At 35.1% G+C, this 16,824-nt stretch overlaps 1 protein-coding gene across 4 annotated transcripts; it reads left to right on the top strand.

Moving 5' to 3' along the window:
- Positions 1 to 6,078: 6,078 nt before the first annotated feature.
- Positions 6,079 to 15,939, top strand: LOC114268395 (Regulator of chromosome condensation (RCC1) family protein). 4 transcript variants are annotated; one of them, XM_028209571.2, is made up of 12 exons: positions 6,111 to 6,495; positions 8,702 to 8,775; positions 8,867 to 8,951; positions 9,873 to 10,004; positions 10,093 to 10,329; positions 10,521 to 10,766; positions 10,887 to 10,930; positions 12,853 to 13,035; positions 13,378 to 13,468; positions 15,156 to 15,199; positions 15,462 to 15,624; positions 15,775 to 15,939. In XM_028209571.2, the coding sequence occupies exons 1-11, from the start codon at positions 6,279 to 6,281 to the stop codon at positions 15,573 to 15,575; spliced, it is 1,467 nt and encodes a 488-aa protein (XP_028065372.2). In that variant the 5' UTR covers positions 6,111 to 6,278; the 3' UTR covers positions 15,576 to 15,624; positions 15,775 to 15,939. The 4 variants fall into 4 exon arrangements, with proteins under 4 accessions (XP_028065374.2, XP_028065371.2, XP_028065372.2 ...); XM_082875708.1 differs by having other exon boundaries at positions 6,121 to 6,495; positions 10,527 to 10,766; XM_028209573.2 differs by having other exon boundaries at positions 6,079 to 6,495; positions 10,527 to 10,766; positions 15,462 to 15,939.
- Positions 15,940 to 16,824: the final 885 nt, after the last annotated feature.

Here is a 16,824-nt window from a genome sequence, read left to right on the forward strand (position 1 = left end):
TGGATTTTCTTTTAAGCAAATAGGGTTCAGAAGATAAACCACGTAACTGAAACCTTTATAAAACATAACTTTTATTAAAAACATAACTTGTGTAAAACAGATTTTGGTAAGTTAAAACATACGTAAAATACATTTTGGTGACTCAAGGTATAATATAACTCACCTTAACTTTAATACCTTACTCTTTCTTTCCACTATCAAAGACCCTTTCAACTTCCACTATTATTTACTTTCTTTCCTCTCTCTCTCTCTCTCGTTCTTTCTTTCTTTCTTTCGCTTCTTCTTTCTGTTTTCTCTCCAGGCGTGACACGCCTCCCTATTTATAGGGGAATAAGGCACTACGTGGCAGATTCGGTAATGATTTCACAGATTCGTTCTTATCCTTAATAGATATTTAAGATAATTACCTTTTGACCCAATATTTTAATATAATTATATAAATAAATTAATTCTTAATTAAATTACACACTATCGTATATCAACATAAAATTAATTATTTATTTTACTACCACACCCATTATTATTATTATTATTATTATTATTATTAGTATTATTATTATTATTATTATTATTATTATCTATATTATTATTTATTATATTTTGACCCCTAAACTTTTAATAATTATATTATTTTACAAAATTACACATAATAATATATAATAAATTATATGTTTTCCGAACTGAGATTAAATAATATTAGTATAAATTCTATAGAATAATTAAAAATCTGAGTTGTTACATAACGTGATTTGAAAGGTTGTCAGAAGGTAGTATAGCTTCATGGGCGCAACTAGCAGAGGCATTTGTGACTAGATTCAGAACAAACACCAAGACACCTGTAGAGATTGACCAGCTTCTCTCCATAGATATGGGCGAGAAGTAAACATTGAGGTCTTACAATAACCGGTATTGGGAGACTTTTAATCAGATTAGAGATTGCCCCACAACCCTAACTATCGCACAGTACAAACGAGGTTTGCTGGCCGGCAATAAGTTGAGGGATTCAATGACAATGACGCCACCCCTTACTATGGAAGCCCTGATAGAGAGAGTGCACCAACACATCCGGGTAGAGGAAGATGGGGCGCGCACCGAGAAAGAGTCCTGCACAACAGCGATATCAGACAAAAAGCCTTTGGCGAGAGTTAACACGGTTGACAAGTAGGACCGACCGCGTAAAAGTCTTTGCCCGACCTGGGGGCAATTAAGAAGTTTGGCAGGAATAACCAAACATTTAGCTCTCTTCAGCCGAGATAAGGATCTAGATTGAAGAACGTTGGCCGGAATAACCAACATTGAGCTCCCTTCAGCCGAGATCAGGATCTAGGCTGAAGAAGGTTGGCAGAAATAACTAACATTTAGCTTTCTTCAGCCGATATAAGGATCTAGGCTGAAGAATGTTGGTCGGAATAACCAACATTGAGCTCCCTTCAGCCGAGATCAAGATCTAGGCTGAAGAATGTTGGCAGGAATAACTAACATTTAGCTCTCTTCAGCCGAGATAAGGATCTAGGCTGAAGAGCGTTGGCCGGAATAACCAACATTGAGCTCCCTTCAGTCGAGATCAAGATCTAGGCTGAAGAAGGTTGGCAGGAATAACCAACATTGAGCTATCTTTAGCCAAGATAAGGATCTAGGCTGAAGAACGTTGGTCGGAATAAACAACATTGAGCTCCCTTCAGCCGAGATCAGAATCTAGACTAAATAACGTTGGCCGGAATAACCAACATTGAGCTCCCTTTAGTCGAGATCAGGATCTAGGCTGAAAAAAGGTTGGCAGGAATAACCAACATTTAGCTCTCTTCAGCTGAGATAAGGATCTAGGCTGAAGAACGTTGGCTGGAATAACCAACATTGAGCTCCCTTCAGTCGAGGTTAGGATTTAGGCTGAAGAAGGTTGGTAGGAATAACCAACATTTAGCTTTCTTCAGCTGAGATAAAGACCTAGGCTTAAGAAGGTTTGCAGGTTTGACCAACAAAATTTTTGCACTCTTTGGCTGGGATGGCAGTTACCTCGGCCAAAGTAGGTTGACAGGTTTGACTAACAAATTTTTGGATTCTTCAGCTGAGATGCGTATCCCAGCCAAAGAAGGTTGACAGGATCAAGTAAGGCCAAACTAATTAGTTTGGCTAGGCATACAGTCGAAATGATGCAAAACATTGAAAAAGAAACACAGTAACCGAGCAAAGAGATCGAAATTTTTCATTACAAAAGGTGGGACATATAGCCCGATTACACAGAAAGAACGTCTTCTAGTACGATTGCAAACTTGAAGGATATAAATGTTGAAGGCAAAAAGGCGGGGCTGTTCAAAATTTTGAAGGTACGTGACGGTTGTAACAAGAGAACGAGGATAATTGGGGCACGCCACGTATCTTGGGAATGACGTCGTGCCAGATTAGTGGAAGAACATGTTCAGCAACTGACAAGGCTTATTGGGGCCGAACGAGTTATGAAACCGAACAACTTTTTAGCTTGGCAGAGTGCGGCGTTCTTAGCTCGGCTGGAGAAAAAATAATCCCAATCATGCTACGCAGATAGAATTAAGGGGCAATTGAGAGGGTAATTTATAAACAAATTGGGCCGTGCTAGGAAAAGTTTTCTTTGGGAGTTGGGCCGCGTAATGGGCCGAGATAAGGGCTGGTGTAGCTCGGTCTTAGGCCAAGAAGACATCTCATATTTCGGGTTTGGGCTGAACTATGGGCTGAGGTAAATATTTATGTAGCACGGTCCTTGACCATCTAAACATCGGGTCGGTTAGAGATGGGCTACCAGTGACCTGGCCTAGCTATCCGGGACCGAGGTATCAGTGGAGGGAGAACCGAGCTAAAGGATAGCTCTACAGGGCGTCATCTTAGAGTTAAGACTGACAGTGGTGCTTAAAGTATCACCAGGCTGTGTAAGCACAGTTGACCGCAATGTTAGCCGAGGTAAGGGTTCAGCCATCTCACTTGGCTTGCAGTGATGATGGTGTTTTAGGGATAATCATTATCCTTGGGCTTGAGACTCCTAGGAAGACTCTGCTAAGGAGAGTAGAGTCCTACTAGGACTATACAAAACCATCTCACTTGGTTGATAGTGAGTAGGAGTGTGACTCCTAGGAGGACTCTGCTAAGGAGAGTAAAGTCCTACTAGGATTGTGTAAACCATCTCACTTAGCTGGTAGTGAGTAGGGTGTGTGATTCCTAGAAGGACTCTTATAAGGAGAGTTAGAATCCTACTAGGATTGTGCCAAGTAAAGTCTATAAAAGCTCATGACCAGACATATGTACAGGTATCCCAATTCTTACTCTAGAATACATAGAGCTTATTTAAAACCGTTGGTAATGGTACTTTTTGCGACGTCAACTACTGTCTTTAAAAAAAAAAATTTGGTGACGGCATCCTAAGCCGTCGCTAAAAGTGATGTTTTCTCCCATTTTTTGTGTCAGGTTAAACCGTCGCAAAAACTATTGATTTACTGTCGCTACAAGAAAGTGACGGTTTGTAACCGTCGCAAATACTTTTTGTCACTCCCCCTTCCGTCACCCCTCATTTCCCATCGCTACTCCGTCGCAAAAAAGTCTTTTGCGACAACACGTGGACCTTTTGCAACGTTTGAGACCGTCGCAAAAAGTCTGATTTTTAGTAGTGATGGGTGAAGTTGTGAATATTTTAAATTGAATGGGAGTAGTTTGGTCATTTTATTGTGATTTGACATCATAAATAAATATTAATAAAAAAAACTAAAAGCAACTTTTCTAGGGATGAGCATGGTCCGGATTGGGATAAAACCAGTATCAATCCGTTATTTACGTTTTCTGAAAAATTGGAACCAATCTAATCCGTTTAAATCGTGGAACCAAGCTGAACCAATCCGTTTAGATACGAATTGAATCGATTTAGGACCACGGATTCGCATAATTAAATAAAAAAAAATAAAGAACATTTTAATTTTATAAAAATATAAACATAACATCAAACAAAAGCAACAAACAAAAGCAATAAAATTAGATACATGTTACACAAAGCAAAGTTCTCCTCTGTATTAAAACTAAACATGACATCAAATAAAAATAATAAGAAAACTAGTTTTAGACAAACAAAAGTAACAAAACTCCATGAACAGAAGCAACAAACAAGCAAAATCATAGCAGCAACATGGAATAAGGGTTTAGCTTTTATATGGAATAAGAAATGATATTATGTGAGAGGGTCTATAGTATAAATATTAACTATTTGTATACGATCTGAATCGGTTCCAATCCGGAACCATGGGGTTAAATCCGGAATCGATTCGTGGCCTACGGATTTTTTAATTTCCAATCCAAAACCGAACCACGGATTCAAAAAACCAATCCAAACTTATCGGATTTGACTGGATCAAATCGGATTACGGATTATATATTTTCTTGTTCAGCCCTAAACTTTTTACCAACTTTTCAAATCACTTGTCTAAAAGAGCCAAAAGCTTAGTTAAAAGTCAAAAAATTATTTTTTACTATTTTTTCAAAACACTCCTAAGTAGTATGAATAAATGATTCAACACCACCCAATAACTTTTCTTACTTGACTCTTGGACAGCACTAAGGAAAAAAAAGAAATTGAGTGCGACTAAGGACACTTACAAAAATATTAGAGATTTTAAAAATTTTATCAAATATCTCACATAAATGTGAGATTTATATCAAACTCATGGTATGGGTTCCACACCCATATGAGATATTTTGTAAAAATTTTAATAGAATTTTTAAAATTTCTAATAGAGTAATGCTAGGAACCCAAAAATTCTACCAAATGTCTCACATGGATATGAAATTCACATAATGTAAATTTTGTAAATTACATACTCATTTAATACATTTGATAAAACTTTTAATAAAATTTTTGTGATGAATAATATTTTTATTTCTAATATTACTCGCGCACTTAAAAGGTAAAGGTATGTCTTAACAGTGAGAACACCCTCTCAAGCATCGACGCGTGTCCCAATTTCAACAATCACGAGGGTATTTGTGGCAAATAAGAAAACGATTACCAAACAATTAATAAAAGGGCCCCTCCACAGGTGTCACGTGGTACCTCAAAAAATTTTTAAAAAAGGAAAATGATTGGTGGCCCTAAAAAAATTGCCCCTAATACCTCTAATTTCCATTTTGGGAAACTGTTTTTTTTTTTTCTTTCTTTTTTCCTTTTTTTTTTTTTTTTTTTTACTTGAAATGAAATTTCGGGGCATTCGAGCCCCGAAATCTCGGGCCCTCAAGCAGCGCCGTATAAAAAAATGCAATTACTGTAGTAATTCCCCTCCCCCACCATCCGACACGTGGCATTGCGTAATGATTGGAATTATTTAGTAAAGAAATACACGTGTCAAGAATCCAAGAGACCACGCCATCTACTACGAAGGTCTCTGGAGTCTGGTGAGCTTCCAGAAACTTCTGGGAAACTCCTGGCTACCATTAGCCGAAGCATCCACCGGTCGCAAATTCGCCACGTGTTCGATCCCCCCACGTGAGCATCCTACGTGGCACCCCCACTCGCTTGAAAATGATACGGATGCCCTCAAAGCATATTATCATTTCAAAATTATAAATTTTATCTATTATACTTATTAATCGATATATTATATTAATGGATGATAAAGTATAATTTTAGAATAATATTATATATATTAATTAATGTATTAATAAATAATGTGGTATAATTTTAGAAGTTTTAAATATTTATAATTTGTATAATGAGTGCGGTTTATAATTATGTCATTATACTAGTTAGTAAATTAATTGATATATATGTCACTACTAATAATTTTATTTATTTTGAATTTTTATAATTTATTTAATAAATGAGATTCATAATTTAAAAATTATAGAATTATTTTGAGAAATAAGTTAAAAATTAATTTTTTAATTTTTTTTTTAAAATATAAAAAAATAAAGAGATAATATAATTAAAAAAAATAAAAAACTATTTTTACCCTCTTACCAAAAAATAAAAAACTATTTTTATCCACTTTCCAAAAAAACATAATAATATTATAATATATATTAATATATTAATTAACATAATAATTGATATGAATAACACTAATGGCATACATTACAAAAATTTAAAATTTATAAGTATATTCGGGTATACATGGTATCACTTTATTCAAACGATTAGGGCACTTCCCCAAGTCCAACCCAACTAACCTCCTCTCTCTCTCTCTCTCTCTCTCTCTAGAAGCTAAAACAGAGACCCTGAAGTGCGTGATTCTTTCGGATTATCTCGGTGTTGTTTTCTCGGGAAAGTCGGTATGAATGGCGATGGTGGAGGAGGAGGTGAAGAAGCTGTGAAAATGGAGGAAGTAAAGGAGAAGTTAGTGTTCATGTGGGGGTACCTTCCCGGAGCTCTGCCGCAGAGGTCGCCGCTGCTGTCTCCGGTGGCGGTTAGGCTTCCGCCGTCGATTGGAGACGGATGCTCGTGGAAGGATGTTTATGGCGGCGGTTGCGGATTTGCTATGGCCATTTCAGGTGCTTTTCTTTTGGTTTTCGTTTCGATTTGTTGTTTTGAAAAGATTGTGTTTTTTTGTTAACATTGGATCTGTTAACACCGTTCCTTCAGTTAATGTAACCCTACGTTAGTGATAGAGTTTATTTAAAAAGCTTTAATTTTGGCCGAGATTAGCATTATGATGGCAATGGATAACCTACCTGTCTATCCATGGAGACCCAACCAAATATATGACTTTTTTCCTTTTTTTTTCTTGTTCATCGGGTAGGGTAAGTGATGTTTTTTAAATCTCTACTGGGATGGGGCGGGATGGATACCTACTAATTTTTTCGTATGTTTTTTTTTTTAAGCTACATTAGAAAATAATTTCTCTATATGCTGTCACTAGGATGGCAATGGGGTTAATAGAGTGGATATTAATTCTCCTCCCCATTTTTCTATAATTATCCTTTTTTTTTTATATTTTTATTTATTTTTTTCAAGATCACAACCAAAACTAAATATACATTTAATCTTATTTTATTTTATTTGGCTCCACAACAAAATCAAATACACATTAATTAAAATTGTCACATTATTCTTGTCAAATTTTATGTATATTTAGAATTTTTAAAATTTATTTAGAAAAATTCTATTCCTACAAAAAAATTTCATCTTTTTTTTTAATTTTATGTATCTCCTTCTCCTCTCTATTAGTTAATATTCGATAATCTGAAGGTGAGTTGTTGCTCTCGTTTCCATTTTCTTCTTTTTATTTTATTTTTTTTTTTAAATTTTATTTGCATTTATAGAATGAATTTTCTTGTTTCAATATCTCTTGCAATTGTTTTATTGGATTTCTCTCTGATTTGATGGTAACCTTAGATTGAATTTTTCAATTTTCATCTTAACTAGTAACCACCTTAATTGAAATTTTATACATTTTTGTCTTCAATTTTCATATTTTGGTTATGATTAATTGCGCGTTTTTGTTCGATAGTCACAATCTTATCGCCGCTAGATTGTTGCTATCACAAATCGCCGTTGCTGTAGTGAGAGGATGAGAGAGAGTGGGAATTAGAACTTTTATTGTAAATAGAGTAGTGAAAACATATGGAGAAATTATTTTCCGATGTACCTAAAAAAAAAAATATATATATATATATATATGGGGAAATTAGTGGATACCCATCCTCGGTGGAGATTTAAATAACATCGACGGATAAGAAAAAAAAGAAAAAACCCATGTATTTGGGTTGGGTCTCCATAGATACTCACAGGGTAGGTGATCCATTGCCATCCCTAGTTTTCACTACTCTGTTTACAATTAGAGTTCTAATTCTCACTCTCTCTCATCCTCTCACTACAACAACGGCGATTTGTGATGGCGACAATCTAGCGGCGATAAGATTGTGACTATCGATAAAAAACGCGCAATTAATCATAACCAAAATATGAAAATTGAGAAATTCAATTTAAGGCTACCATCAAATCAGAGAGAAATCTAATAAAACAATTGCAAGAGATATTGAAACAAGAAAATTCATTTTATAAATACAAATAAAAATTTAAAAGAAGAAGAAGAAGAAGAAGATGGAAATAAGAGTAACAACTCACCTTTAGATTATCGAAGATCTATTAATAGAGAGGAAAAGGAGATACATAAAATTAAAAAAGAAGATGAAATTTTTTTCGAAGGAATAGAATTTTTTTAAATAAATTTAAAAAATTGTAAATATACATAAAATTTGATAAGAATAACGTGACAATGTTAATTAATGTGTAATTGATTTTGTTGTTAAGCCAAATAAAATAAAATAAGATTGAATGTATATTTAGCTTTGGTTGTGAATCTTAAAAAAAAAAAAAAAAGGGTCAAGTTGGGTTGGGGAAAATCCAAACCCATTAGGAGATTGGGAAGGTAGTACCCATGGGGAATGGGGAAAAATAATTATAGGAGAATGGGGATGGGAAATTAATATCCACTCCATTAACCCCCATTGCCGTCCCTAATTAGCATTTTAAAAAAATGCTTGCTTAATTTTTGTATTAAGTTTTCATGTCCATGAAAATCTGTTTGCTTTTGATTATGTATTGATTCTGAAATCTTTTCTTCAATTGAAAAGTTTTTTTTTTTGATTTTTTGATTTTTGATGTGATTTGCTTTAGTTTTTACTCCATTTCAGTGTTTGTTGGTAATGGTTAGGAGCTTAATTTCGTTTGTACTCATATTTATTCTTCAATCAGAGTCCGGAAAGCTCATTACATGGGGTTCAACAGATGATCTAGGTCAAAGCTATGTTACATCCGGAAAGCATGGGGTAAACCAGAACTACATTTTACTTGAAAATGATTTGAGTTCTTTTTTGATTTCTTCCTTAATTTTATTGTCTTTCCCTTGTGTTTGTTAAGGAAACGCCAGAGCCTTTTCCTCTACCGTCAGAAGCTAAAATAATAAAAGCTGCAGCTGGTTGGGCACATTGTGTTGCAGTTACAGGTACTTCTGATTTCCATTCTTTAATATGTGAAAGAAACTGAACATTTTTCGCCTTTGGTTGCTAGTAAAATGGAGGGAAAGAATAAAGTCACAAATTGTAAAAACTTGCAGGTACAATGTTTTAAATTCCCTTTTTCTTCCTTTTCTCCCTACAACCAAATGGAGCGCTATGTTAATTAAAAGACAGAGATCAAATTAGTCGAAGTCCCATTGAATTTGTTTCACCAAGGTTTTAAAAAGGGAACCGGTGAGCGAATCAAAAAATGCATCGGGTGGACGGGTCACCAATTCAACTGTCGGATTGAACCGTGATATCATAAATATGTAATAAATAAATTAAAAATATAATTAAATAAAAAATAAATATTAAATATACCTTATACTAGATATTTATATAAACATATTTAGGATTTACATATATTTATAATTTTTTTTTTTATTGATGCTATTTGTAAAAATGTTAATTGTGAGAGAAAATGATTGAAATATAATAAATAAATTATATCTACGAATTTATTTACAAGGAGCATTGTTGGCTTTAGTGGGAACTTAACAAGAGTCTCATACTTGAAGTGTTTTCAAGCCTTGTGCACTACAATTTTCAAATCTTAACCTCATATGTTAAGTCTGGCCGGTTTTCTCAAATCGGCACCGGTTTACTGGTTCAACTGCTGGTTTTTCCGGTTTAAGAAAAAAAAGACCATTGTTTTGAGCTTGAATGGGTTCAAGGGTCTAACTCGACTGGAATTTAGACTGGTTGACGGTTCAACCAGTCAAACCAGCCGGTCTGGTTTTCAAAAGTGTGTTTCACATAGAGCTACTGTGGTTTTTTGTTATTGGGCCATTTTTTTATAAATACTTTTCTTGGTAAATCACTCTTCCTTGAGCCATGGAGTAAGCAATGTTTGATTCTCAATACAGAAAATGGAGAAGTGTACACATGGGGTTGGAAAGAGTGTGTTCCCTCTGGGAAAGTATTTGGAGATTCATCTACAGCTGTAATCCAAGAGAAGGATGCTTTTGAAAGACACAGTTCATTTTTGGCAGAACAAGGTAATTTGGTTTAGCCTTGTTATCAGAATGATTCACAAAAAATTGCTTTCCAATTGGTGAATAACGGTAAAGGTTAATTCTGTAACAGTGAGTCCCCGCCCTCAGGGATCAAGATCATCTGGTGGAACAGTGTCCAGTGTAGACGGTAGAGGAGGTGGGGAGGAAGGTACAAAGCGTAGACGAATATCATCATCTAAGCAAGCTGCAGAAAGCACACCATCTGGTGATGAAACTCTCTCAGCATTGCCATGTCTTGTGACATTGAACCCGGGAGTAAGAATTGCTACTGTTGCAGCTGGTGGGCGCCATACATTAGCATTGTCAGGTATTCACTATATCCTTGATTAACTGCTTTCCTTATGCCACATCTTTGATGTGTAGTTCGCTCTTCATTGTAATACATAGGTTCTAGGTAGCATGCTGTTTGCAACTATGGAAGCATATTATGTGAAGCAAGACACTTGATATATCCTATTATGTGAAGAAAGACACTTGATATATCCTATTTTCCTGAAGTTTCAGATATAGGACAGGTGTGGGGTTGGGGTTATGGAGGCGAGGGGCAGCTAGGTTTGGGGTCCCGGATACGGATGGTGTCCTCTCCGCATCCTGTTCCTTGCATTGATTCCTCTTCTTTTGGGAAAGATAGATCTGCGGCCCTTTCACGAGGAAGCTTGAGCTCAGAGGGACAAGGTTTTAGAGTTCCAGGAAGCTATGTCAGGGAAATTGCCTGTGGAGGGAGACACAGTGCAGTAATCACTGGTAATCACTTCGTGACTTGGTTGATAACTAGTCGAGTGCAGCATAGTATTTAGGAAAACATTACTTGTTTTCAATCTTATGTTACCTCACTTTTTAATGTGACTTTTTTTGCAATTACAGATGCTGGAGCACTACTTGCTTTTGGATGGGGACTCTATGGACAGGTGAATTTTTCTGGATCATGAAATCTCTTGTTGCATGCTTTGTGTGATTTATTTTTCTCATTCTTTTTTGCTTTGTATCTGAATTGTTAAATTAATAATTTAGGAATATGTTAGCACTTCTTTGTAAATGCACTATTCTAGTGTGAATTGGGAATAGTGTCATGTGATTTTGGAGTACATTATAAACAAGTGGAGTGGGAATAATATTTTTCCTAATTTTAGCATGTGTGGCCCCTAAGAATCATGGGCGTGCCAACACGGTAATTTTCAAAAAATGTAGGACACAGACATGTGGGGGACGCATGCAAAATTTATAATTTTATATATTTATTATATGAATATTTAAGAAAATAATTTTTAGAGTTAAAAAGAGGAGAATAAGTATAAATTTACATTTTATTTTTTTTGTTTTGTTTTTTTTTATTTATTGGATTTCAAGTTATTTTATTCAAACTTGTGGTGTGATTCATGTGTGAAGTATTGGGAAGTGTCAAACGCGTGTCATGTTGACACATTATCTTTTTAGAAGTGTTAATGCTTCTTAGTGTGGTCCCAATTCTGTGTCTGTGCATGGTACCTAGTTTAACTCATCTGGTTTACCAACATTTGGAGCTTTGACAGTGAATCTGAGTATCAAATAGTAGTTAAACTCATCTGGTTTACCTGCCTTCGGAGATTTGACTGTGAATCTGAGTAGTTGTCAAATAGGTTGACTCAGGGAACAGCATATCTTTGCTTACAGAAGTATTTTAACTTTTTAGTAAGGCCTGATGGTTGTATGGAGGCATCAAGATTTCTTTAAAATTTTAACCCATTAGGTCTGGGCTTTAAGAAGCTAACTCAACATGAGGATGTTTTGTTTTTCTTCCCAACTGCTGAAGTTGCAGCAAATTTTTCATAATATATAATTTGGTTGCTCAATATAGAAGCCAGCTTTAGATCAAGTTCCCAGTTGCTGACAGAGTCTTGACTTCGTTTAATCATTTTTTTGGCAGTTTGCATTCCTTACCACAGGAATGTGGAGCAGTCCTTCCAAAATTTTTAACTAAATGGTTTCTTTATTATGCCTTCATTTATCTGATGGTCAAATATGTCATTCTCTTTCAATTTAATGAGCTAGTAGTCTATTTGTTAAGACAAGGACTAGTATACATTTTGATGCCTAGCCATCTGGTCAAATATGCCATCTCCTTTTTCTTCAAAGTATGCTCCAGAAAAATCATATGTGTGTCCATCCCTCCTCTCCTCGCTGAAACTCTAGAGATTCAGTCTGGGTGCAGCATTTGCTGTCTCCTGAATAAAAAATGTCCATTGCTTGTCAGTTGTCGAAATTCAGTCACTGTGCCTGTTAACTACAGTTCTGTGAAGGCTTGCTGTTGGATTTCATGACATCATCGATTTGCATGAATTTTGGGCCCACCTATCATTTTATTACTTTTGTATGTCTGCATCTTTTGTAGTAAAGCATTATTATTTGTTGTCTAATGAAATTACCGAAGGAAAATTTGGTATTGCGGTCTTATTTTGTTGCTCCACTTAGCATGTTAAACATTTTATTTTTCCTACATACATTGCTAATGCTCAAGAAGTTTTCAAAGCTGGTGTCTTGTTTTGTTGTTCCGCTTAGTATGTTGAACATTTTATTTTTCTTACATACATTGTTGATGCTCAAGAAGTTTTCTAAGCATTAACTGCTTTCTGAGTCAACATCTATGTAAGGTAGAAAATGGTGGAGAAAAAAAAAAAAAGCACAGTAGATGTTCAAGATGAGCTCCATATCCACTCTAGAAAGGGATAATCTGATCTATATCCTTGTGTTGTTTTTGCTAAGTTTTTGATTTGTACTCAATCTAATTGTTTGATGTTTCGCGAATTGTCATATTAATATGTTGATTTATGTTTGCTGAGATGTCCTGGTGCAGTGCGGGCAAGGAAGCACAGATGATGAGCTCAGCCCTATATGTGTATCTAGCTTACTGGGTATCCAGATAGAGGGCGTGGCTGCAGGACTCTGGCACACCGTCTGCATTTCTGCTGATGGTGATGTTTATTCATTTGGTGGGAATCAATTTGGGCAGTTGGGAACTGGCACTGATCAGGCAGAGGTATAAATTTTGAATTCATTCTATTTACGAAATGCCATGATTTGCTGGTTAAGATTCTACTCTTGCACTAAAAATCTTCTAGTTCAAAAATAGAGTCAATTGGAAGTAGTTCTTAGTTATGCAATATATTCTCCTTCAAAAATGGAACGGCTTGTAAAGCAAACTTCAAAAATGTTTCCTTATTTCTGGTCTTGCTTTATTTCAGACATGTCCTTCACCCCGATTTTTTGCCCTATCACTAGTGGTTAATCATTTTAGAATATCAGAGACTTGTAAACATCCTCAAAGCTGAAAGGCAAGTTTGCTTAACTAACTCTGTTTTTTCTGTATTTCCTGCATCAGACACTTCCCAGGCTTCTTGATGCTCCAAGTTTGGAAAACAATCATGCAAAAATAGTATCTTGCGGTGCTCGTCACAGTGCTGTAGTCACAGGTACATCATTCATGCTCTTTTATTGCCATCTGGATTTCCATTTTTGGTGAAAAGAGTGTGGACTGTGGAGTAGGTAGTTTTCCATGACGCCAAGCGTACAAATGCATAGACAAACTGGCTTGGCCTGTCTTTTGCACTGGATTTGAATTCTGAAATAAACAAAAACAGAGGTTCTGGTGATCAATGAGAGCCAAGAGGCCTTACTTATACCTTCTAGATATGAAAACATGTTCTAGAAATGTTATGCAGTTAGTGGATAGGTGTCTGACCAGCATTCTACGAGAATGTGGTGAAACACAAGAGGTTGATGTGAAAAGAAGCTAGTTTTGAACACTATTTAATTCAACGACAGTGGTAGGAACAAAATAGAAAATCAGGGTTTTGGACAACCATTCCTACTTCAAATAAGCATAACATTCCAAGTTTTACTTTTTATTTTATTTTGTTTTTTTATTGTTTTATTTTTTATACTCAAAAGTGCATTCATGCACTTAAAACTTCTCAAAAAGGTGGATTGGTTATCATAGAGAAAATTTAAGCCAACGGAACTATATGCTATCATAATTTTAGAAGTAGAAGACGAAAAAAGCTTATCATTGGATAACTGTGCGGATTGGTTTCCGCAATAGAGTAAGATGGAACTTCGTAGACGAACCCTGATGCACCAATGGGTGAAGGCCTGCACAACGAACAAATCGTTAGGCTGCCTGACCAGGGGTTGGTCGGAAACCCCTTCGACGGTCGAGGTGGTACCAGAGTTTGGTGGAGAGAAGGTAGAGAAGACGAGTGTGTAGAGTGTAAAGAGATTGATCCTTTGTAAAGGGAGGTAAGGTTAGGCTTAACTTGCTCATTAAGTTTGTCTTTCTACCACCTGGCACTTATTTGTTATGTTAGGTCGCGCCTCATTGGAGGAGAGTAAAGACTCCGTTGGGCGGTTCCATCATTCGAGGGCACCACGCGTCCTTTACTCACATGGTGTTGGTTGATCTGTTAGAGCTCAAGTGTCTTGGAGTAAGAGTCTTGGAGCCTAAGTTATGGACTAACCCACTTCGGAGTGGCGAAAGGGCCAAGGCTGTACCCTTAACTCGGCCCACATCATAGTAAGGAAAGGAGCTTGGGCTAAGCCCGTGGCCTTCCCCACTTCGGAGTGGGGAATGGGCCAAGATTGAACCCTTAGCTCAGCCCACCTTAGAATGGGGGTGGGGAGGACCACTTTGGAGTGGGGACCTTCGTCTAGCCTAGCTTGGTTCCATACAAATAGGCTTGAATAATTGTGCCTTCTTCAATAACCAAAGTGGGATCTTAGTGTAGCGCCTCATTAGGCAATAAAGATGAGATCTAACTGATATTTTATGGTTGTCGCAAAGAAGGAAATGGACCAATTTCAAGCTCTTTAATATGGAATAAAATCTGAAAATAATGGATGAGATTAGTTAGTAATGTTATTTATAGATTGTTCAATTGTATGGATGAGATAACTCGTAAGAGTTTGTAAAAACAGTTTAGCATTTTGCTTTATGTGTTCATGTTTAGATGAGATTAATTGGTAATGATATTTATAGATTGTTGTATGGATGAGATAACTCCTAAGAGTTTGTAAAATCAGTTTAGCATTTTGCGTTGTGTGTTCATGTTTAGATGTGTCATTGATAGTGTCTTCTCTGACTTCTTGTTTTGTTGCTTGAAGATGACGGTAAGGTGTTCTGCTGGGGATGGAACAAGTATGGCCAGGTACTGCACTAAAACTTCTCAATTAAGTTGCATATGTGGCATGGCGTGCACTCAAATAGCTCAATCAAGTTAAACATTTACACATAACACAACATTGACCGAAATAATTCCTTTTATTTTTCATGTGCACTAATATTTTTGCGTTGTTTAATTGATCAACTTGTTTTCTCAACACCCTGAAAATCCACTAATCTACCTTTTGTGCACACCGTGTGTTATCTACTAAGATTTAATCCATATACTAATTCTTCTACCAATGCAGCTTGGCTTGGGCGATGTAATCGACCGCAACATTCCTTCTCAAGTTCCCATTGATGGTTGTGTCTCTAAAAATATCGCATGTGGCTGGTGGCACACTCTTATGCTTGCTGAATAGCCTACTTAAGGTGCGTTAACTCGAAAGGGCTCGAACACAGTTTTGTTAGGTTAGTAGTTTCCTCCATTGATATATAAACATTTGAATTTTATGTGTATGTACATACATCAGTAGTTTGTATACATATGCATATATATATGTATGCAAGTAATCATTCTTTCATGGTCAAGGTTCACCATGATTGGTGTCGCTTTTTCAGCAGCAGGCAGCACCGCTGCCACAGGGGAATGTGTTTTCTGAGATGTATAACAAAAACAAAGTTTTAGTTCATTGTGGATATGCATAATGCATTCTGAACTATCTGATGTAAACTAAGCCTTCAAACGCTGACTTATGTATGGGGTTGTTTCTGGATTCTTTTCAACTCTGTAGTTGCTCTTTTGTTCTTTATATATATATATATATATATTTAAAAAGGGTCGTGCAAGATACAGGTTATTATTACAGTATATTTAAGCTTTTTATTTTGATAATTTTTTTAAAATTAAAATATTATTCTATAAAATTGAATAGAATAAATCATTAGATATATGATAGAATTATGTGGGTATGATATGTATCATTTTTTGATTTGTTATACACCAATTGATGCAGACTCAAATTCTATCACCATGTCATTTTGGGTGAATTTATGAGTCTTTAATATTTTTTCCGAATTTATATAAAAAAAATTATGGTGCATAACTTTTCTCAACACATAAATATAAAATAAATACTAGGATAATTTTTTCATCTGAAAAAATTACTAGGATAATTTACTGAATTACTAAAGAAGTAGAAGAAAGTACATATATATATATATACACAAATGATTAATTTTATTTTTGAATTAATGACTAGTTTTATTAATATATAAATCATAGTTGCATAACAAATGATTAATTTTATTAATAATAAATCATTAAGTAAATTAATAATTTTTAATGATATGAAAAATATTTTTTAATTAATCATTTTGTTAATAAATAAATCATTAAGTTAATTAATAGTTTTTAATTATATGATAAATAGTTTTCAATAAATAATTTTAATAATTTATTATTGTGTGGGAGAATAGTTTTTTTTTTCCCTTGAGTATTATGTTAAATTAAATTTAGGGTAAATTACAAATACACCCACTAAGCTTTGCTTAAAGTACATATTGTCTCTTGTGGTTTGAAAAATTACAAATACCTTTGTTAATATTTTTTATTTAACAGAATTAACTAAAAAAATGAAATTCATTATTGTTCTATTATACAATAATGAA

The sequence above is a fragment of the Camellia sinensis genome, chromosome 1, assembly GCF_055761805.1.
Source record: "Camellia sinensis isolate YWXY chromosome 1, ASM5576180v1, whole genome shotgun sequence".
NCBI lineage: Eukaryota > Viridiplantae > Streptophyta > Magnoliopsida > Ericales > Theaceae > Camellia > Camellia sinensis.

Bases quoted from the DNA above. Each gene is read 5' to 3' on its own strand.
- LOC114268395 (XM_028209570.2), top strand. From the start codon at position 6,279: ATGAATGGCGATGGTGGAGGAGGAGGTGAAGAAGCTGTGAAAATGGAG. The intron at 10,005-10,092 runs GTAATTTGGTTT...ATTCTGTAACAG, and splicing joins TTCATTTTTGGCAGAACAAG to TGAGTCCCCGCCCTCAGGGA. The intron at 13,469-15,155 runs GTACATCATTCA...TGTTGCTTGAAG, and splicing joins TCACAGTGCTGTAGTCACAG to ATGACGGTAAGGTGTTCTGC.